Here is a 23321-nt window from a genome sequence, read left to right as displayed (position 1 = left end):
CTCATATTATGTTTTCATTTGCAAAGCAAAATAGAACTTAGTCCAATTTTATTCAATGTACAATTTACTAATTAAACAATTATTTTGAATGAAACATGTGAAAACATCTAAACGCACAACTTTATATAATTTGTGTGGAACTAACAAATTATATTATAAACACATTTGAGTTGATATTAATCAAGTTAACACCAATTATAAAAATTGGAGTAAAAACTTAATTGAATTTTAATTGAAAACACTAGATAAGAGAAAATTAATCAAATTAATTCTATATTTATTTTTAAAACAAGAACTACGATATAAAAGTACTACTAAATGATAGATTACGTTAAAACTAACGCAACAAGAACGAATGAAAACGAATCTAAAACGGTGAGATCTAGGGGAAACCGTTTTACCGCTTACCCATGGCAGAGATGAATCGTGGTGATGGGAATCGAAACCGGAAGGAACAGCAGATCAGATCGGTGATCAGCCTGGAACTCCTCTGGTGCGTTGTCTTGTGCTCGTAGCAAAGATCCTCAATTTGAGGGAAACAAAAAAAACTCATGGCGGCAGCAGAGAGGCAGAGCAAGCAGAGGGCAACGCAGCATGCAGCACAGGGCGGCAGGCAGCGCAGGCATGCACGGCAGGCAGCGCAGGGCGCAGGGGCGACCGGACACGGGCGGCAGCAGTGCATGCATGGCATGCAGGAGATAGAGGGAAAGCGGCGCAGGGGGGGGGGGGGGGCGACGTCTGGGCAGAAAAGAAAAAAAGGACCATGGGCCGGCGGCACTGATTTCTGGGCGCAGAGAAAATAAGAGGGGGGCGGTGCTTATATAGAAGCGATCGAGAGTCCTCGGCTTGTGCGTCAAGGGAAGACCCGTGGCGGATCGGGCTGTAGATAAAAGAAAAACGGGCCGGGCTGCTGGTTTGGGCCGAAAAGGTTTTCCTATTTTTTTTCTTTTTGCAAAAAGATTCAACAAATTTGATTTGAATTTAAACTCCACGAATTCAAATTCAATTCGAACCACAAGCAATAAAACAATGCAAAGCGGTATGAATGCAAACAAACAACCTCATTTAGATTTAGAAAAAACAACCAATTTTTTTATTTTATTTTTACTAAATTCCCTGTAAATAAAATGTTTGCGAAAATGAGAAAATTGTTGTTTTATTTTTAATTTTAATCACATCCTGAAATCCAAAAATTTCAGGGTGTGACAGAACTACCCCCTTAAAAGGAATCTCGTCCCGAGATTCACAAGTCTAGCAAGAGACAAAGGTTTCGGTGGATAGCATCCAACACATATTAAATTTTCTTCTTGGTCTTTTCCTCTTACAATACCTCTGGAGATATGCTTCTTTATTCTCTGCAACTCACATCAAACACTTTATGGATACTCAGTCTAACTCCTACTTTAACCATCCATTCTTTCATCGGCTTCGTTGGCCCTTCTCTTGGCTTGCTTTACCAATTTATTTCTTAGGCCGCTTGCTTCTTTTAGGCTGAAACTCTTTGAAAGAGGTACTCCAATCCTCGAGGTTTATAGTCTGAGTACTGTCTTCATCTTGGGCGACTTCTTCTAGGACTGAATCTTGGGTGGATAACTTTCTCTTGATATCTGAATGTTAATGTTGTCTTGCTTCTGCTGTCATTAAGCTATCTTCTTGTAGACATCGACGGCCATAATGCTCACAACATTGGCACTTTTCTGAAGTCTTACTAATCTTATGTTGTCCCTCTATCTGTAGCTTTGGTGCTTCATAGTTTCTCTTACGCTTTTCATTGTTCCATGCTTCAGCTACTTGCCTCTTCACTGGTCCGGTACGAATCTTTGATTTGGTCAACTCCATGCTATGAGGTGATGCTATATTAGGCTGCAACCTTCCTTGTAAAGCACGAGCTTGCATAGCTAACAGCTTCTCTTTATCAAACGGTGGCAGACCAGTTGGGACTTGATTATCACTGCTAACAGGGTTGTGGCTCCTAGGAAATGAGGCTTGCTCTATAACATGTTGTTGGATATTGACCCTGGTTGGAACCATTGCTTGTACTCCCTGAGTTTGTGCTGAGATGTTGAGGTCTTCTTTCTCCTTTCTGCTGGGACTCACCATCTAGTTGCGTGGTAAGGATAAGGTCAGTAGAGAGAATGAAAAAGAAAGATCGAATTAACAAGGCAAAATCCACGATACCCTCTTCAACTCTTGGTGGTCGCAACTTAAAGAAATAAGGTGGAGGGGAGAAAGACATGGGGGTAACAAAAAGGAAAAGAGAGCATTCTTGTCTTCAGTTTCTTTCATTTGTTGATCATTGTAGACGAGTGTTGCCATGAACTTCTTTCTTGACATCCTTTAAAAGATTAGGTAGAAAGATAGAAGATAACAAGGAGGTGGGAGGTACATAAGAACCCATCTAGACAACTGATGTCATTGTAGGTAGAAGACCCACAATACACCAACAATCATTACAAAGAAGGAAATCAAACAAGGTCATAAAGACAGGCATCATCATGCAAACACTGAATTCCACCAGTCAACACGGTCAAGAAACGATGCTAAACGTTGTTAATAGAGTTAGAAGGGGTACTCCTAAGCTTGATTATATCTTCCAGCTTCGTCATGGATGACACGTGCCTCCTTCAACTTATCCAATGTTGACTCCACCTTCGTGATTGTAGTGGTAGTGATAGTGTCACCATGTGGCTCAAGCTTGATTCTTTGGTAGTGCTTTAAATTTTCCATCCAACATGAGCAGGAAGGTGAGCAGGTGGTATTATTCCAATTGGTTCGACTTGACTCCTCATGATGAACTAGTAGCTTCATTCTTCATATGGCTTGCACAGGCATTAGGGTACGTGGCACGAATCATCTAATTTTCTTGAATCAGGAAAGATACTTTGGAATCAAAAATCAAGGGATGATTCCATAGTGGTATTGTTATTATTATTATTATTTTGGAAAGAAGAGGCACAATGTGAAAACTGAGCACATTGTAAACAAATTAAAAGAAAATAGGCTCAAGAAAGATAAGTTAAAAGAAATGCAAGGATGGAATTTGTATAATCATACATCAAAGAGGATTAAAATCAAGGAGTGATCCAGAAGGGGAAATTAGACCGACCGGAATTGAGGGTCTAACATTTGCAAAATAATAAGGTGCAAATGAGAAGGGGTCAGATGAGAAAGGTGAGTTATCAAAGCGGATTGAGAGAAGAAAAAGCTAAGGAGTGAGAATATTCAATGGAAAGGGGTCAAGGAATAAGTATGAATGGATTTTATATCAAAAGAAACCTTAGAAAACAATTATTGCTACCTAGGCTTACGTCCTACAGTCGATACAGCTCTGATACCACTTCTGTCACACCCGGTTTTAAGGACAAAACCGAATGCATATCTATATGTATGTCAGGATCAAGTTTCATACATATAGAGACATTATAAGTGAATAATCAGTACAGTATCACGAAAAAGAGAACTAAAACAAATAAAAGACTATCAGAGTTATACAGCTTATCCTGGAAACGATGGCTTCAACTTCACAGGCAATCGACTGGGGGTTGCGCACGCCTAGAACTCAGCAACATCTTCAAAAGACTTCACGACAACTTTCTCCTTCTGAGCAGCAGTAAGCAAGGGTGAGTACACTTATGGTTGGTACTCAGCAAGGCCACAAGAAATAACCAGAATATGATTTGAGTTCATCTTTAAGGTAAATTAATCATGTGAGGGTCCAAGCCGCTCTTGACCGTGAGCACGGCTAACCGGTTAGTTTTAACTCTGCAGAGGTTGTACACTTTCACCACAATTCGCGTAAAAGTTTCGAAGAACTTTGAACCCAACCACGCATATGTGCTGATCAGGCACAATACCACACTTCCGAGGTGTGATTGCATAGGGACGCTACGAGGCCTTTCCAAAGAATCACTATATGTACGCACTGGTCCCTTTTTCTGCGGTGCCTCAGAAGACGAAGCTTCCTTCACCCGCTCCTCAAAGCACGATAACCCGAAAAATCCACCAATCACCGCCCCAGCACGACATATAGATCATCTAGTTACTTAGCCAAGACCAGAGCCATATAGTATTGTGGTTGTACGGTTTTCTTGGGTGGTTCTCCATGTTCCAATTAAATCATCATAATACTCTTGTAAATAAGCATAGACAGAAAGATGGTTAGGGTCACTTGCCTTTCTCCAACGAAAAACTACTCTTACTGCTCTTCAGCTTTTGCTCACTTGGAACTCTTGATCTTCAATTTTTGAACAATGATCCGTCTACTCGGAACAATCATCGGGCAAACATACAAAGCAAACAATAAGATACATCTAAGAACAATACACCAAACAATATAAAAGATTTAAAAGAACACACTAAAGGATTGTGCTCGATGCTACGGTTACGAAAGCGCAAGAAACGCGGAAAACGAAGCTACGATTGGAAAAGAAACAGCTATTAGAAGATTTGTATTATTATTGAACAAAAGAACTATTAACTTCATTTATTTTAATTAGAAACCATATGCAAAAGATATTTTAAAAGAAAATATCTTTGGTTATAAGTAACTCATATTATGTTTTCATTTGCAAAGCAAAATAGAACTTAGTCCAATTTTATTCAATGTACAATTTACTAATTAAACAATTATTTTGAATGAAACATGTGAAAACATCTAAACGCACAACTTTATATAATTTGTGTGGAACTAACAAATTATATTATAAACACATTTGAGTTGATATTAATCAAGTTAACACCAATTATAAAAATTGGAGTAAAAACTTAATTGAATTTTAATTGAAAACACTAGATAAGAGAAAATTAATCAAATTAATTCTATATTTATTTTTAAAACAAGAACTACGATATAAAAGTACTACTAAATGATAGATTACGTTAAAACTAACGCAACAAGAACGAATGAAAACGAATCTAAAACGGTGAGATCTAGGGGAAACCGTTTTACCGCTTACCCATGGCAGAGATGAATCGTGGTGATGGGAATCGAAACCGGAAGGAACAGCAGATCAGATCGGTGATCAGCCTGGAACTCCTCTGGTGCGTTGTCTTGTGCTCGTAGCAAAGATCCTCAATTTGAGGGAAACAAAAAAAACTCATGGCGGCAGCAGAGAGGCAGAGCAAGCAGAGGGCAACGCAGCATGCAGCACAGGGCGGCAGGCAGCGCAGGCATGCACGGCAGGCAGCGCAGGGCGCAGGGGCGACCGGACACGGGCGGCAGCAGTGCATGCATGGCATGCAGGAGATAGAGGGAAAGCGGCGCAGGGGGGGGGGGGGGGGGGGGGGGGGCGACGTCTGGGCAGAAAAGAAACAAAGGACCATGGGCCGGCGGCACTGATTTCTGGGCGCAGAGAAAATAAGAGGGGGGCGGTGCTTATATAGAAGCGATCGAGAGTCCTCGGCTTGTGCGTCAAGGGAAGACCCGTGGCGGATCGGGCTGTAGATAAAAGAAAAACGGGCCGGGCTGCTGGTTTGGGCCGAAAAGGTTTTCCTATTTTTTTTCTTTTTGCAAAAAGATTCAACAAATTTGATTTGAATTTAAACTCCACGAATTCAAATTCAATTCGAACCACAAGCAATAAAACAATGCAAAGCGGTATGAATGCAAACAAACAACCTCATTTAGATTTAGAAAAAAACAACCAATTTTTTTATTTTATTTTTACTAAATTCCCTGTAAATAAAATGTTTGCGAAAATGAGAAAATTGTTGTTTTATTTTTAATTTTAATCACATCCTGAAATCCAAAAATTTCAGGGTGTGACAAACTAGTTCTACCAGGCTCCTGCCACAGGCCTCTGAATTTCTTTTTGAAAAGGCCTATTAAATTTATTAAGGTGTGACTGCTAGATAGCTGTAGGTGTCTAAAGCAGAAGTTTATTTTGATGAACTCGATGCAAGGCAATCGGGCCAGGCCGATTTCTAAAACTCTAACCACGAAGAAAGAAGGTATTCTAAATTCTTCAATTCATTTCTCAAACCCTCAAAAGAATTTTTCTTAGTTGCCTTCCTACAAGAAACCACAATGATAACCAACTGGATGATAAGACAAACCATTACACAGAAGATCTAATGGTTGTATACCTGAAACAGAAAAAAATAAATATTTATACCTCAGTTTCACATGCAAGATAACTCTCTGACCATCCACCAGTACTACGTTGCTTTGATAAAAGAAACTTGCATGCTTTCTTGATTGAAGAACTATTTTCATAGGTTCTTCCAGCAGCAACCAATCCACTTACAGCGAAAAAGGTCCCATAAGTAAAGCATATTCCCCAAGTGCCAAACCTGTAAGAAAAATAATAAAATTAGTAATTTAATGTTTGTCTATGACATTGAACTTACAACACTAATTTACATACCATGAGCCATCCTTGTTTTGTTTACTCTCAATAAAGTTAGCTGCATTTCTTATACAAAATTCTATTTCACTTGTGCGGTACCCATGATGCAACCTTCCAAACATAATCAGAGCTTGAAGCACCGAAGATGTACATTCAACAGATCTATCAATTGGTGAAATATCATTAGTTAATCCTCAAAGAAAAAAAAATATAAACACTATATTTTCTTTAGATAAATAATATATGCATCTTACGGATAGTCAACAACTATGTTCCGGAAACTCTCAGAAGGATTAAGAACCTAGATTACAAAATCAATATCTCCAAGTTAGTGTGATATTCAGGTACAATACTTTGAAAGGTATGCATGCAAGCATAAAAAGATCAACGAAGAAATAGGACACATAAAAGCCTTAGGATTGTATATGCTTTTTTTAGTAGGTATATGCTTAAATTGTTGGCAATATTGTTTAGAAGAGAGAAATAGTTTCCGAAATATATTTATTCTAAGGATGTTATATTTGTGTTAACCTTAACTTGGTTCATTGTACTCATGTTCACTAACATTAGACCAAAAATTTCCACTGCAATGTTCATAGATTAGTAAAGCTGCTGATTTGCAACGCCTTAGCACTGGATTCAAGCCCTAGCAGATAGTCTTGAGAGAGTGGAGTGTTGTTTGCACCCCTACTAACTATATGTATGCCATGGTTATTGGTTACACATATGCACAAATGGAAACAACAGTGTTAGCTGCAGTTTTGTCACTACTAGGCATAGTTACCTGGCCTATCGTTACAATTGTTAAATAGTTTCGTATTCCATCTTATGATTAGAATTTTCAGTTACTTATCAGTATCAATATGGAGAAAATGGTACGCTTTGGTACATAATGCTCATGTTGCATCTAATTCATCTTTAAATAAGGACCATGTGAACTCATGTGTTGTAGATGCGGAGTTGTTGCTCAATTCCACTATCTAAAATTCAGTTTTAGGTTATGCTTTGGTCATTATGCTGTTACAGTGTAAAATTTCATAGATCAAAGATTCCTGAAGGTAGTGTTCGACTATGCTGTGAAATCTGGAGAAATTTTAATGCTCAAGATGGAATAGGCTCATATGGATGTACTTCAAGTATCATAATAGTAAAAGGAATTTGAAACTATTATTTGTGAATCTGGTTATTAATGTACCAATGTAATCAGGTGGAATAGATGACTAATTACCCTTTTTCACGCTCAGTACCATTCCATTTAAAATTTTGTAAAGCGGGCCCTTGTATATATAGATCCCTCTATAGTCTATACGGATGTCAACATAAAAGTAGATATGAATAGAGAACTGAATAGCACATATGTGGTTTGCACTAAAAAAATGAAGAGGACTCTGTAAACTACTGACGTCAAGCTATCAAGCCTTATTTGACAAATATTATCTTCATGTACAACATATGCCTTTGTCTTGTCCGATCTTGATGATGTTTGTTGTTGGATTTTAGTGTTGGCATGATAAACATGGGCATATCGTGTAACAACCCATTGTATATTATACTTTTAAATAATATTGCACAATAAACTTAGTAAAGTAGTTTCAATGTAATTGCTCTACAAATTTGTTCCAGTTCACAATATGAGAAATTCTTATAACATTTATGCTAGAAATAAATGGGAGTATTTCTACTGTTAACTTTACCTCTAGCCAAAATGGAGCTCTCTTGCATTCATATGTAGAAAAGGTGCCATCTTTGTTCTTCAAAGAGAGGACAACCGGTTATCAGCAACAACTGAACCATGTTGTTACATAGCATAACAAAAGAAATACTGACATAATGCCACAAACTATTGAGCGAAATGATAAAATAAAAAGTGATAGATTAAATTAGTTGCTCTAGAAAATGCAAACAATCTACATTTGTTTTCCTTGTTCTATTTATTATCATTTCTACTTCAATGGAATACCATAGAATTCAACAAACACATTTTTCAAGATTGTAACAGAAATATGACAAGATTATTAAGTTGGTTCTGGATGTTTTCATCATCATAAAACATGGCACAAATTAAAACAGATATTTGGCTTCATCCTTCAAAATGAAAGGTCACTTCCCCATCTCCTTAGAGTATGGATCACTAGTGTAGACCAGTTGTTCTATCTTTGTTTCCTAGTCTGGCTTAGTTTTATGTATAGATTTGTTCTAGTTCACGTGTGGCTTTTGGCCTTTTATTAACCTGCTTTCTTTCATACATAAAGATGTGCAAAATTAACTGTGCAGGGGGTCTCTGCCACACAGATTCTCAGTTTAAAAAATTTTCTATTGAAACTCACTACATATCACTACATATGTCCCCAGTATCAAACCCTGGTGCATTTACTCATGAGATAATATAGCTGAAAAGCTTCCAAATGTAAAATCTTTAGGATAAATAATTTTTTTCTGGATTATTACCATGTATGAAAGAAGACAGTCAACCGCATCATACAAATTCTGAGCTTGCAGTTGCTCGCTGACCAAATTAGGGGAAGCCTTTGATACACATAGTAATGCCTAAAATGGTCAAAGTGCATAAGACTTATCAGATTAGCAAGAAGTTGATGTACCACAAAGCTAATTACTATTCAATATTCAAACATGGAAAAGTTAAATATTCACTGCTTTGCCGCGGAACAACTCTTTGACCATAGAGTTCAGAATATGGACAACTCTTTTCGTGTATTTTCAAGCTTTGGCCCTTTAGTTGTGTTATATTGGGCAAGTTGCAGCCCAAATACCAGGGGCGAAGCTAGAAACTTAAGGCACCTGGGTCAATGTGTGATAATCTTGATTTTCTATGGGGTCATTTCATATAAAATAACAGTTATTTTAAAGGGCTCTGCCAATGGTCATCGGAGTCAACGGACCCAGCTGCAGCTCCGCCCCAGCCAAATATTGTGCACGGAATATTGCCTTAGATCTAGTAGGCTTTTTCTATCACTGATCTTTTAATGAAACTGAACTAACTGAACTACCCATCCCTGTTTTTTCTGGTGAACTAGTGTCCAGCCAATTTTCTCATGAGTTGTAATGGAACAGGGAAATAAACATCTTGAGAACTAAAAGTTTTGTGATAATATGTTGAAGGGGTTGGCATGAAGTCGTTGTGACCCAGGATGAATTTGAGACCACTAGTGGCCTATGTTTTAGTGGCATGGCATGTGTGGGAAGTTGTCCCATCTTGCTAGATGAGGGTGAGGTTCGCCAACATATAAACCCAAGTGTCAATACATTCCAACCCCGGGTTAACCCTTTTACGTGAAGTGAGGACAAAAGCTTAAGCAGAATTTGTGTGCATTCATGTTTTACTCAATGTGCGAGGAGGACTGGCATGTGCATGCTAGGAACACGGACATATATATGGTGCATGGTGTCTGTGGGCTCGGTGTGGTCACACGACATGACATATGTGGCGGTACTAGAAACATGGACGATGTGTGTTACGAGGGGAAGTTCCTAGTCAATTGCTCTAGTGTGTGGGTATGTTGACAACGAGGATGTCGAGTCCTTTAGAGGGTGTATGTGACATCACGGCCCATGATGAATTTGAGCCCACTAGTCCTATGTTTGAGTGGCATGGTTTGTGTTGGAGGTTGTCTCACCTTGCTAGTTGAGGGTGAGGTTCACCAACATATAAACCCAAGTGTCAAATACATTCCAACCCCTGGCTAACCCTTTTACGTGAAGTGAGGATGAAAGCATAAGCAGGGTTGGTGCGAGTATGTTTTTACTTAGCGTGCGAGTAGGACTGAGTCATATTTGGGACTGGGCATTACACCTTCCTTCTATTTTATACTCCATCAAATCAGGAATGTGAGACATTTTGATCTGGAAAATTCTTACATAGTAGATTTTGATCCATAATTTCTTTTACAATATAATATAATAGCAGTAGACTCAATACGAAATGTCAAAACCACTTTAAATAAAAATATATTGATGTAAAATTTAGAGTAAATTGCACCCTAGGTCTCCAAACTTGTACTGAAGTTTCACCTAGGTCCCTAAACTCTCAAATCATCCATCTGGATCCCTAAACCCTCAAATCATCCATCTGGATCCCTAAACCGTATTAAGGGGTTCAATCAAGATCCCAAACATGCCACACGAGCATCCGAAGCCGACATGACATGCCACGTAGCGCCATGGTGGCAAGTATTTGTAAAAAGACTAGCCTTTCTTTCCACCTTACAAACAGGCTCCTGATTTTTAGCACATAGAACCCTAGAACTAAAACATACATTACAATGTGGTCCTCAACCTCACCTATCCATGCTCCCATGGCGGAACCACCGCCTTGGGCACCGTCCTGTCCCGATGCAGGTGCAGCTCGGCCTAGATGGCCCTGGCGCAGGTGCAGCTCAGCCTGGACGGCCCCGGCGGCGCGAGGCAGAGCAATTCGAGCACGGCAGCAATGGCAAACGGTGGGGCAGCACTGCGGTGGTGGAATCGTGCAATTGGTGGAGAGGAAATGGAGAGGAAAGGTAGGGGATGCTGTGAACGAGGGGAATCGAAGAGTGAAGGCCCGTGTTGCTCGAATTTGGCCGGCACTCGAGCTCGAATGTGGAGGAGCGTGCGGTGGCAATGGAGGCCGAGCTTGGCCTTTATAGGCGAGCAGCAGACGGGGAGGGGTGGAGCGTGGTCAGGGGCAAGCCGAGGACGCAGGTGCGAGCCCTCGTCCAGCAGCCACGAAAGTGAGGACAGCGTGCTGCATGGCCCCGCCGATGGACGCCACGAGCTCAGCGCCGGCCTAGCCGAGCCTCCCGCTGGGTCAAATTGGATAGCTGGTCGCTCTCATGGGGTGGAGGATGGGCAGCAAGGGAGCGGAATGGAGGTAGTATTGCTCGAGTCCAGTTTGGAGCTAGCTGCTAATCTACGTGTGTGCTCGATTGGCCTGTGCTCAAGAAATTGGGATGGAGGAGCATCACGGGGAGGACCGGCTGCAGCTTGGATGCCGCGCGCCCGCTCCCAATTGCTGCTGCTGGACGCCGCCCCTCGCCATCTATGGCTCACGAGAGATGGGGAGGGAGAGAGAGAGTGTGTGTGTGAGGGAAGGAAACACAGGAGGAGCAAATTCTAGAAGATGTGATTATGCAGGGGTATTTTTGCATATGTTTGCCAATGAGGCATCACGTGGCATGCCACGTCAGCTTTGGATGCTCACGTGGCGTGTTTGGGACCTCGAATGAACCACTTAACACGGTTTAGGGACCCAGATGGATGATTTGAGAGTTTAGGAATCTAGGTGAAACTTCGGTACAAGTTTGGGGACCTGGAGTACAATTTACTCTAAAATTTATGATGTAGCAGTTGTCTCACCCATTTCGATCAATTGTTGTCAACAGTTGTGTAGTATTTTCTAATTACAAACTTGACTTAGAACATCGGTTTTCTTTTCAAGGGTAGTTTCAAATTTTTTCTAGATAATGTTGTGAACCATCCCTAGTATATATAATATGAATTATCCCAAACAAATGGTAGAAACTGACATTTAATCAATTATATGCAAAGAAATAGTCGTATGGAAGGTGCCTTTCAGATTTTTCTTTTCATGGAGAAAAATATATTTTTATGAGCTATTGATTTTAATTTAAACTAGACATATGCCAACACCTCTTCGAAATATGTTTCCGGTGAGCATCTATAAATACACCAAGTAACTTATCAAAGCTAAAGAAAAGAAAATATAATAGCTTGATTGCACCTGAAGTGCTTCGGCAGTACAATCGGATACCGACCAGCCATTGTCAGCTGTCGACAGTGTCCATGAACCTTTTGATCTATGGCGATAATAACTTTCACTATTAGGATGATTTTCAAGAATCTTCAAGAAAGAAAATTGAAGTCAACATTACAGAAAATATTGTGAAGTACAATAATAGAAAATATAGAAGGATGTTGAACCTGAGATTTATTTATAAAGTCATAGGCTCTATGAAGGGATGGACCAAGCTCTGCAACAAGTCCAGTTTCGCAATAAGCTTGAATTATAAATGCAGTTTCCCAGCTTTGGCAACCATCATACACCTATGAAAATGATATTTTTAACTGCATAAACTTTTCATTTTAATAAAAGGAGCATAATTAAACATGCTAATGTTATCTTAATATAATTAAAGTAAAAATATACATTCAGAATTATACCAGCAACTTCTGAAGATAAATAAATATAATGAAATAACTCATAAAACTACAGTGGGGTAGATTATTGTATAGTTTATTTACTTCAGCTTAACGCTAAAACACTTAATAATCAGGTCATATTTGCATATACCTTGTGTTTTGGAGAATGTTCTATGTTTTTTTTAAAAAGCCTAAATTGAAGTACAAATGAATAAGACCTAGAATCAAGGATGAGAGGTCATAAAAAGACATGGCAACAAAAAAGGGCCAGAAACACATTAGGTTGAATGGCCCAAGAAGGGTAGGCCGATCCATCTGGCTCTTTTCTTCACCAAATTCGATGTATATGCATTATTGAGGATGAGGTAAGTATCCAGTAGTTTGGCAAGTTAACCATGTGATCAAGATGAAGAGAGTAGGATATTTGGAAGGTTATCAAGATCTATTAATATCTCAAAGAAATTGATGAGTTGGGCCCACATGTGTAACACCCCATCCCAACATCTCATATAGTAGTAGTAGTAGTTCATCCATGTGGCCCATTTATGGGAGAACATCTCCCATGCTCCCATACTCTCACTTTCAAAAGACATATCAAAATGTGCATGAAAAAATCATCCAAAAATATAAATGGGTAGATGATGCAAACATGCATGCTCATGCAAAATTTGACAAAATAAATAAATAAAAAATTGTGTAAGGAGAAAAAGAGAAAAACAGCATGTTTATTGTGTCAGTTTTCTACTGTTTATGTAAAACCACAACCAGTGCCTCTTGACAGGCTGATTTATCTTTTTTTTTGTTTCTTCTTGCACTACTTTTTGTCCCTAAATTTTTCATGGGCATCTCTTTTGGATGAGCAGCTCTTTACATCTTCTATGCATTCGTAATTTTGGTTGATTTGTTTCATACATACTTTTATGTTTTTCTGGAAGTGGGAGCACGGGAAGGGGTGGGAGAATAGGAGACGTTTGGTTGCCCATCACCATCGGTTTGGATCCCCATTGAATTTAAGTAAGCGGTGATGCCTTTTAGAAAAAAAAGTGCACCGAACCCGGTTCGACGCCACCACCTCGTCACCGCTGGTGGCGCTCACGCCACGGCTCCATCCTGCAGCGGCGGCCCCTTGCCGTTGCGGCCCTATGCTGCCGCCGCTAGCCCCGCACCACGGCTTCACCCCATCGTGGCCCCTCATGCTGCCGTCGCCACGCGCAACCCCTCAGTCGGGAGAAGGGGAGGTGAGGGGCTTGTGGGGGAGGGGAGGGACAGCTCAATCTGCACCACCACAGCTCCGTGTAGTGGGTGAGGGAGGGGGAGATGGGAGGACAACTCGATCCGCTACACCACAGCCTCCTCGCAGCTTCATGTGGTAGTAGAGGGAGGGGGAGGGGATGGATGACCCCATGGCGCCACCGCAGCTCTACGTGGCAAGGGAGGAAAGGGGAGGTGGCGGCGAGGGAGTGGCGGTGGGTGAAGGGAAGGTCAACGGGGGAGGGGATGGGGGTTAGGGGAGGTGGCGGCAGGGAATGGCACGGTACGGAAGGGGTAGAGGCAGAGGACAATAGGAGCGGTGGGGGGAGGGAGGACATGGGATAATGAGAGGGTGTGGAAAATAATATAAGAAGGTGGGATGGGCAAGACCAGTGGGTCGTAATACGACCCGGCAATGACACCCACTATCACAACTGGTTTAGTTTGAACCGGCAGTGATAAGGCGTTTGTGATGGATCATTCTATAGTACTACTTATGATTTCAATGCAAGATATTAATGGATATCTATTTCACATAGAATTGAAAGCTAGTAGTTGGCTGAGTAAGGAGAATGTTTTTCAAAAGAATAAGGTGAATGTTAACAATTGGATTACTAAGCACAATTAAAAGAAATATTAGATAGGCATTGCTCTTGGTGACTGTATGAATATTTTAGACGAGTCACCTTCTAATAACTCGTCAATCTCAAAATCTGCAAGCTTAGTCTCTTGATTGTGGTCATAGGGGTAGCATTTCATTTATGTATATATTCATAGGGGTGAGTGTGCATGTTTGTATGTGAGCATATGCGTCTGTACTGTATTTTGAAAAAAAAAGAAAAAAAACTCTCTAGCTAAGAAAATGAACTGAAATATAGAAAGCAATACCAAAAAAGAGTGACAAATGAACAACTGTTAGAAAAAGAGTACCTGTGCCTTCATGCCATCTTCTGCAACCCATAAATAATCATAGATTCTTGGAAGGTGTTGCTGAAATGCTTTTGAGTTTGGGTTATCTATCCAACAACAAATCATATCTAGTGCCTAATAATAACAAACGAATGAGTTCCAGACTAACTGAGCTTTTGAACAAAAAGCTAGTGAACTAGTAAATGACTTGATCTTTTCAAGGGAACATTTCATCAAATTGTAATTACTTTCAGCCATCAACATCAATTAATGAAACCAACCCTACATGTGTCAGATGTCGAGTTCCCAAGAATAATATTTTTCCCTGCTGAGGGGTGCTATGTTAAATTGGATTTACCAAGTTAGCAAAAGATGGTAAAATTAGCATTTTGGTTGCTCAATTTAGTTCCACGGGTTAATGTCGTCCCTAAATTATTTGATTGACCAATCTAGTTTCTCAACTTTTATTTTTCGATCAAGCTCGTCCTTTGTACTGTGTAGCTCTCCAAATTAGCATGAAACTAAAAAAAAGTCATTTTTTGCCCTTGGCTCATTCTTCCCTTCAATTCCTTAGAAACAGTAACACAAACTACCCTACTCAAAGTACTAAAATTTAAAATTAGATTGTCTAATTTGAATACTAGAATTTAAGTTCTACAAATGGGTGGCCTAAGTTACTCCATTAACCGGGGAATTACAGGTCTAGTAAATTATAAAATGGCACGTCGGTGAAAATTGTGGAGGGTAGGAAGGAGTCAGGGATGAAAGGGACATTTCACATTATTTTCATGCTATAAAATGGGGAGGCACATCAGGATAAAGATGATTTTGACCAAAAGTGGAAGTTAAGGAACTAGACTGGTCAATTCTAAGTTGAGGGACGAACTTGACACTTAGTGTAAAGTTGAGGGACGCAAACTTCTATTTTTCCGCAAAATATCTATTCTTTGTTTGTGGTAAATTACAGCTCGCCCGCATCTTACATATTACCTTGTTGATTGGGCAAATGCCAATATATTTAGTACTTTCATCTTCATAATGTATATGATCCATTAAGTTTTTCAAAGCTCTCTCTCTTAACATATTAAGTGGCCAACAATTTAAAATTGGCTCCACAAACATGTTGACACTAGCCCAAATAGCATTCTGCAGCTTTGACCGTGGATAGTGAAGATCTTCCTGCAACATATAGAAAAAATGGAAATTAAGCATAGCCACCTCAGAAGCTGCATAGCTCCACTTTATTATTCTTATGCATACCCAAGAGAATATTTGCAAGCTAGTAGAATTATTAGGTTCCTAGCTATACTGTATCATGTAAGATCAAATAATCTGGTTCAGTGTAGAAGTCTTTCCTACGTGCTTTTCCAGAACTCTAGCTTTGGCCACGAGCAATAGGTACGTATATGGAGCATCAAACCGTACTAATTATTAAAAAATGTTAAATTATGGGCCAAGAATCCATAAAATTTTCATCAAGGTAATATATATAGTAAGAACACTAGTTCAGACGTAAATGGAAAAGCTCAAGTACCATGTCGTTCCAGGAACATAAGTTAAACACAACTACTAGAATATATACATGAAACTGTGCAAGTATTTATTGATATAAGCCGTCTCCATGGAGTTCAAACAGATTTATGACCACATAGATACAAGTGAAGCATCACAAACTGAACTTTCCGAGAGAGAGAGAGAGAGAGAGAGAGAGAGAGAGAGAGAGAGAGAGAGAGAGTAAGGAAAATGGCTCCATTAGGCCATAGTTTTGTAATTTTGGTGATTGAGTAACAACGCAATCAATGGAACTAATGAGTTTGTCAAGTGAACATTAATAGATCCCAGAGATGAAGTAAAAAGGCCAAGCAAAGCAAAACACGAAGAAAGAACTCAAAGATAGGATAAAATGGACGAGTTCTGCAATTCATAGTGGCACCGGATGATCCAACGCCATGGCACCGGTGTATCCGGTCGGCATCAGACAAACCGACGGTGTAGCGTCGGTGCAATTTTGGTGCACTGAAGAAAGGCCACGTGGAAGGCCCAGTTGCACTTGATGATCCGACGGTGTCAAAAAGGAAACGTCGGAGTAATCACCGGAGGATTACTCAGAGAGCATGTCAAGCGTGGTCAAGCCAACTCTTCAGCACCAGATGATCCGAAGGAGCACTGGGGCAATGCGTCGGAGTAATGATGTCAGCAGTCAGCTGAAGAATCCTTCAGCACCGGATGATCTGACGCGCACCGGATGAAACCGACACCAAGCCATCGGTTTATCCGGTGCCTCCTGCGTCACGTGTCAGAAGCCCCAATGGCTACCCAGGGTACAGAGTGACCAGATGAACCGGTGCTACCCCGTCCGTCTATCCGACGCTACGCAGAAAAGTTGGATAATGGCTCCCAACGGCTCTATTCACTTGGTGGCCTATATATATGGGTTCCCCCGGCCATTTGAAGATTACTGGAGTTCAAGGACATCACACCCACACCCAAGAACATCTCCAAGCCATCCAAGAGCTTAGTGTTCATATCCTTAGTCCTTAGCACACTTTGAGAATGTTGTGTAAAGGTTAGCTCTTAGTGAGTGAGATAGCAAGGCCTTGAGCCCATGTGCTATGGTTCTCTTGTGAACTAAAAGAAGATTCGGCGCACCGGCCCCTTGGAGCATTGGAAGCTCGCCGGCACGTCATCGACCTTCCGACTTGGTGTGGAGCGGCGGCGACAACCTTATGCGGGGGACGTGGAGACCCCCATCCTTTGTGGAGAAGCTCCTTAGTGGAACCCGGGATCAAGGTGACCGTGGTTGAGTCCGCGGAAAAGACTTGATTGCCGAGAAGCGATACTCTTAGTGAGTGCTTCAACAACGTGGATGTAGGTGTGCCTTTGTGGCTAACTGAACCACGGGATAAACACCCGCGTCGAGAGTTTGCTTCTCCTATCCCTCTCTTTAAGCTTCCGCATTTCATACTAGCTACTTGTGTGCCTTTACTTTCATAGAGTAGTATCTTGATAGGAAAGGCTATAGATTGCTAAACTCTTTTGGGATAGGGGTTTCACACTAGAACAACCTTAGTTGCACATCTAGATAGCATATTTTAGATTAATATTGTGCAATTTAGTTGGAGCTATAGGTCTAAGTTTTTAGTTGCCTAATTCACCCCCTCCCCCTCTTATTCTAGAGCACCTGATCCGGTCTTTCAATTGGTATCAGAGTCGGGACTCACTCCTCTCACAAAGAAAGCCAATTCCATTGGCATTTTGTGTTTACCGGCTCACTTGATCGGTTAGGCTTCACTGCCTAGTGAGTTAGCTCTTTGGGGAAGGGATGAATTCTCTAGGACCTCCTCCACATTTCGGCGGCACGAGCTTCCAACGTTGGAAAGTTTTAATGGAAGCTCACCTCCAAGCAAAGGGTCTAAATGTTTGGAAGGTAACTAGTGAGGGGATGAAGGGTAAAAGTCAACAAGAGAGACAATATGATGTTATAGCCAAATGTGCTATTTTAAACTCTCTTGATGACAATGTCTTCAACTGTATGTTTGCTTGTGAAAATACTAAGGATTTATGGAAAACTATTAGTGAGAACCATGAAGAAACTAAAGATGTTGCAAATCAAAAACATCATGTTCTCATTGATAAACTCAATAGCTTCAAGCAACTTGATCATGAAAATGCCGAATCTATGTACTCACAGTTGAATATTCTTGTGAATGAGATTAACTCTTTAGATGTGAAGAAAATTGATGATTTGGAGCTCATTCGCAAGATCCTTCACTCTCAACGAAGGCCGGAATATGATTTGGTGATCACAATTCTTTATGAGAAGGAAATCAACACCTTGACACCAAATCAAGTCCTCAACAAGGTGATCGCTCACGAGCTATGCCATGACATCAAGCCAAGAGTGCCACCTTCTTCACCAACTCATAGCGCACTTGCATGCAAACAAGTCAAAAAGTTGAAGAAGATGGCCATCAAAGGTAGCTCAAGTGAAGAGGAAGAAGGGGAGGCATGCCAAAGCTCCTCAAATGATGAAAAAGAGCCAATGGACCCCAATCTCTACATGCAAGTCAAAAATATAAACAAATGCTTGCAAGAAATCAACTTAATGGGTATATGGCCTTCCTCAAAGATGGGCCTTATCACCAACTTATGAAGGTTGAGAAAAGGTTCAAGAAGAAAAAGCAACAAAAGAAGGAGAAGAAGCCCAAGCATGAGTCATTTGCCATTTTTGGTGAATGGGTTAGTGTTGGTGAAGAATCAAGTACAAGCTCAAGTGATGAATCAAGCAAGAAATTCACCACCCGCATTCACATGGGATCATCATCAAACACTTGCTTTATGGCCAAAGGTATGGAAAGCGATGTAAGTGATGATGGCTCCGACTCTCCTTCATATGAAGAACTTCTTGAACTAGTTCATGAGCATCAAAAAGTAATTAAAAAGCAAATAAATGACATTGAAAATCTAAATGCTCTTAATGATCTTAATGCTATCTTCGCTACAAAATATGAAAATTTATTATGCAAATTCAAATTGCTTAGCGAAGAGCATGAAGAGCTCAAGTTGAAAATTGAGAGCTTTAATGATACTAATAGTGCTTCAACTTATTGCTTTGATTCAATTGATAAATCTAACCCTTGTAATGAGAAATGCCATGATGATGTTGTTGTAGAATCATGTGATGATCTTATTGACAAGAAAAATGATGAACTCAAGTAAGAGTACAAAGGCTCATGAAGAACTTGTCTAGACTAAAAGGAAAGGACATAGAGAGGAATGTCCAACCTTCTCAAGATAACCGTGATGATATGGTGAAGAAGCTTGAGAAGGGGTCCACCATGACTTGCTCAAAATGCCATAAAAGAGGCCACAAGTCCAACAAGTGCCATCAACCAAAGAAGAAGCTTTCAGATGAGAAGAACAAGAAGAAACTCACAATCAAGAGTTCTCTCATCTACACCAAGCCCAACCGGAGAAACAAAAGCCATAGCACCTCCTATGTGATCAAAAAAGAAAACTAATGGAAAGGTGGTTGCTCACAAGGTTGGGAAGCAAGAAAGGAGTTGGAATCACTCCATTTGGGTGCCCAAGGATGTCATCACCAATATGAAGGGGCCTCAAATGGTGTGGGTTCCAAAGGTGACTTGAAGCCCTAGAACGGCTTCGGGGGATTTGGAGGCGTGGCTACCTAAAAGATGAAGGATTCAAACTAAAGAAGCCAAGCTCGCATCTTGAATATTTGTTGCCCAAGTCCCCCATAAGGTAATGGTAGCTGGTTTTCATTTCAAACATCATGTAGCTCCATTACTCTTGCTAGGATGATTGTATGCATTGCATTTTCCTAGTGTTATATATGGTGGGTTGCTTATGTCTTGCTCTAATCTATGAGCAACCTACGTGGTTTGATAAGTGTGTAGAAAGCTACACAAGATCACTCTTCATGGTACATGGACTTCATGAGGTATGTATTTCATTTTGTACCTTGAACACAAGCTATAGGGTAAACTTCCCATTGTTGTCATAAACAATGTGCATTCATTTACTTGATGATTCAAACACTAAATGCACACATTTAGGGGGAGTTCATCCTATGGTTTGTGATTTTGGAGACTAACGTGATTGCATGTTTATCTTTTGTAGTCTCTTTCCGGAGTTAACACTCTAAGAGAATGTTGTTCATTCTCAATGTGAATTAACAACTCTATAAGTGTGATTAAATAAAAGAAGTATGCTTTCATGCATATTGAGCCATGCTCTATCGAACTTAAATTTCCATATCTAAGTTCATAGCCTATGTGCTCATACATTTGCCCACCTTGGAGTACCCAAGTGCCTCTCACTCATCTTCTTTCAAATGGTACAACCAAGGTAACTAAGTGACCCCCGGAGGTACGCATGGTCTATAACCCCTTTAATTGGTATCTTTGTCAATTCTTTATTATTTTAGGGCTACCTCCGTGCATGATATGATCTAAATTTTCTAATTCAAATGTCTAGTTGTGCACTTGATTTTCACATTATCATTTTGTGCACACACTTTATGGAAAGCTTAGCTCATGTCATGCTAGTTTCGTGATTTTGTGATCCACCTTAGTAATCACTCAAATTGGTATCTTCATTGATATCATACATTTGGATCATGAATCATGGGACTAACTCCCTAGGCTACTAACTTTTCTCTTTGAGCTATTTTGGTTTGCCAAGCCTTTTTAGGTGGTTTGATTCCAAAGGGGGAGAAGTTTGGATCCAAGCAAGGTGAAAATAAGTATCTAGGTATCTTCCAAAGGGGGAGCAACTTTGATTCCAAAGGAGGAGAAAAAGAAGAAGAAGTAGCGAACATGGGGAGAAACAAAGGGGGGATGATGGTTTTAGGGGGAGGCCAAGTCAACATTGGATGATGGTAAGCATCCAAGCAAGTGTAAGTGGTTTCAATTAGTTTTAATTTTTCAATTCTTACAAAATTTATGCTTGCTTTGATTGTGTTGTCATCAATCACCAAAAAGGGAGAGATTGTAAGGAAAATGGCCCCATTAGGACATAGTTTTGTGATTTTGGTGATTGAGTAACAACACAATCAATGGGACTAATGAGTTTGTCAAGTGAACATTAATAGATCCCAGGGATGAAGTAAAAAGGCCAAGCAAAGCAAAACACGAAGAAAGAACTCAAAGATAGGATAAAATGGACGAGTTCTGCAATTCATAGTGGCACTAGATGATCCGACGCCATGGCACCGGTGTATCTGGTCGGCACCGGATAAACCGACGGTGTAGCGTCGGTGCAATTTTGGTGCACTGTAGAAAGGCCACGTGGAAGGCCCAGTTGCACCGGATGATCCGACGGTATCAAAAAGGAAACGTCGGAGTAATCACCGGAGGATTACTCAGATAGCATGTCAAGCGTGGTCAAGCCAACTCTTCAGCACCGGATGATCCGAAGGAGCACCGGAGCAACGCGTCGAAGTAATGACGTCAGCAGTCAGCTGAAGAATCCTTCTACACCGGATGATCCGATGCGCACCGGATGAACTGACGCCACGCCATCGGTTTATCCGGTGCCTCCTGCGTTACATGTCAGAAGCTCCAACGGCTACCCCAGGGCACAGAGTGGCCGGATGAACCGGTGCTACCCCGTCCATCTATCCGACGCTACGCAGAAAAGTAGGATAACGGCTCCCAATGGCTCTATTCACTTGGTGGCCTATATATATGGGTTCCCCCGGCCATTTAAAGATTACTGGAGTTCAAGGACATCACACCCACACCTAAGAACATCTCCAAGCCATCCAAGAGCTTAGTGTTCATATCCTTAGTCCTTAGCACACTTTGAGAGTGTTGTGTAAAGGTTAGCTCTTAGTGAGTGAGATAGAAAGGTCTTGAGCCCTTGTGCTGTGGTTCTCTTGTGAACCAAAAGAAGATTCGGTGCGCCGGCCTCTTGGAGCATTGGAAGCTCGCCGGCATGTCATCGACGGTGTAGCGTAGTGTGGAGCAACGACGACAACCTTGTGCGGGGGACGTGGAGACCCCCATCCTTTGTGGAGAAGCTCCTTAGTGGAACCCGGGATCAAGGTGACCGTGGTTGAGTCCGTGGAAGAGACTTGATTGCCGAGAAGCGATACTCTTAGTGAGTGGTTCAACAACGTGGATATAGGTGTGCCTTTGTGGCTAACTGAACCACGGGATAAACACCCGTGTCGAGAGTTTGCTTCTCCTTTCCCACTCTTTAAGCTTCTGCATTTCATACTAGCTACTTGTGTGCCTTTACTTTTGTAGAGTAGTATCTTAATAGGAAAGACTATAGGTTGCTAAACTCTTTTGAGATAGGGGTTTCACACTAGAACAATCTTAGTTGCATATATAGATAGCATGTTTTAGTTTAATATTGTGCAATTTAGTTGGAGCTATAGGTCTAAGTTTTTAGTTGCCTAATTCACTCCCTCCCCCTCTTAGGTTAGAGCACCCGGTCTTTCAGAGAGAGAGAGAGAGATTTGATTCATACTCTATGTGGATAAAACCGTCATATTTAAATAGTTATGTCAACTAAAATTTTACAACATTAGACTATCCATATGTTAAATAAGTTTTGCTTTCGTGGTGAGAAAATACAAGCTCATTCATGGAGCTATTAATCTTAAAAAGTTAGAGACACTAACCTTTGCACAAGAAGTGCGAGCCTTACTCCAATCAACTTTATTGTATGGTACAGAATATATCTCCTCTCTTATTGATAATATTGTATGCGTAATTGGCCCAACAAATTTCTGTCCATAAAGATAAGCCATTGGCATATAAACCAACCGACAGAAGCACCAAAATCGCCCTGAAAAAGGTAGAAATTTCTTCACTCCAATAATAGAGGAATTATAAATCTGAACTGCACATATGAATTGCTGATCTTGAAAGTTTCATTTCATTATTTAGTTTTACAATGATTACATGTGAAAATCGACCAATTTGCCCGCCAAATGTCAATTAGACAAACAACATAGGTAAAATTTGAATAAATTCAAAATAAATGACTGTTACCAACTTTGATACCATCATAAAAAACAAAAGGTGGCTTAAAATTGCATTTAATACATCCATGTAGTAAACACTCCGAATACATAAAGAACTGAATGTTTTTGCAGTATGTAAATAGTCAAAAAAAAATATTATT

General features: G+C 40.5%; 1 protein-coding gene across 1 annotated transcript in view; it reads right to left on the bottom strand.

Moving 5' to 3' along the window:
• The window catches only part of LOC120669159 (achilleol B synthase-like), a 28162-nt gene that overhangs the window by 2850 nt on the left and 1991 nt on the right, over window positions 1-23321 (bottom strand). The window contains exons 6-15 of the mRNA XM_039948957.1: window positions 22816-22982; window positions 15654-15842; window positions 14685-14798; window positions 12285-12407; window positions 12085-12204; window positions 8796-8894; window positions 8042-8098; window positions 6602-6648; window positions 6366-6509; window positions 6114-6291 (exon numbers count right to left, since the gene is read on the bottom strand). Of these exons, the coding sequence (XP_039804891.1) occupies window positions 6114-6291; window positions 6366-6509; window positions 6602-6648; window positions 8042-8098; window positions 8796-8894; window positions 12085-12204; window positions 12285-12407; window positions 14685-14798; window positions 15654-15842; window positions 22816-22982 (1238 nt within the window). The remainder of the gene's footprint in view (window positions 1-6113; window positions 6292-6365; window positions 6510-6601; window positions 6649-8041; window positions 8099-8795; window positions 8895-12084; window positions 12205-12284; window positions 12408-14684; window positions 14799-15653; window positions 15843-22815; window positions 22983-23321) is intronic.

Source organism: Panicum virgatum, chromosome 4N (assembly GCF_016808335.1).
Source record: "Panicum virgatum strain AP13 chromosome 4N, P.virgatum_v5, whole genome shotgun sequence".
Classification (NCBI taxonomy): Eukaryota; Viridiplantae; Streptophyta; class Magnoliopsida; order Poales; family Poaceae; genus Panicum; species Panicum virgatum.
Note: the sequence above shows the minus strand (reverse complement) of the source record. Positions and strands in the feature narration are given on the sequence as shown.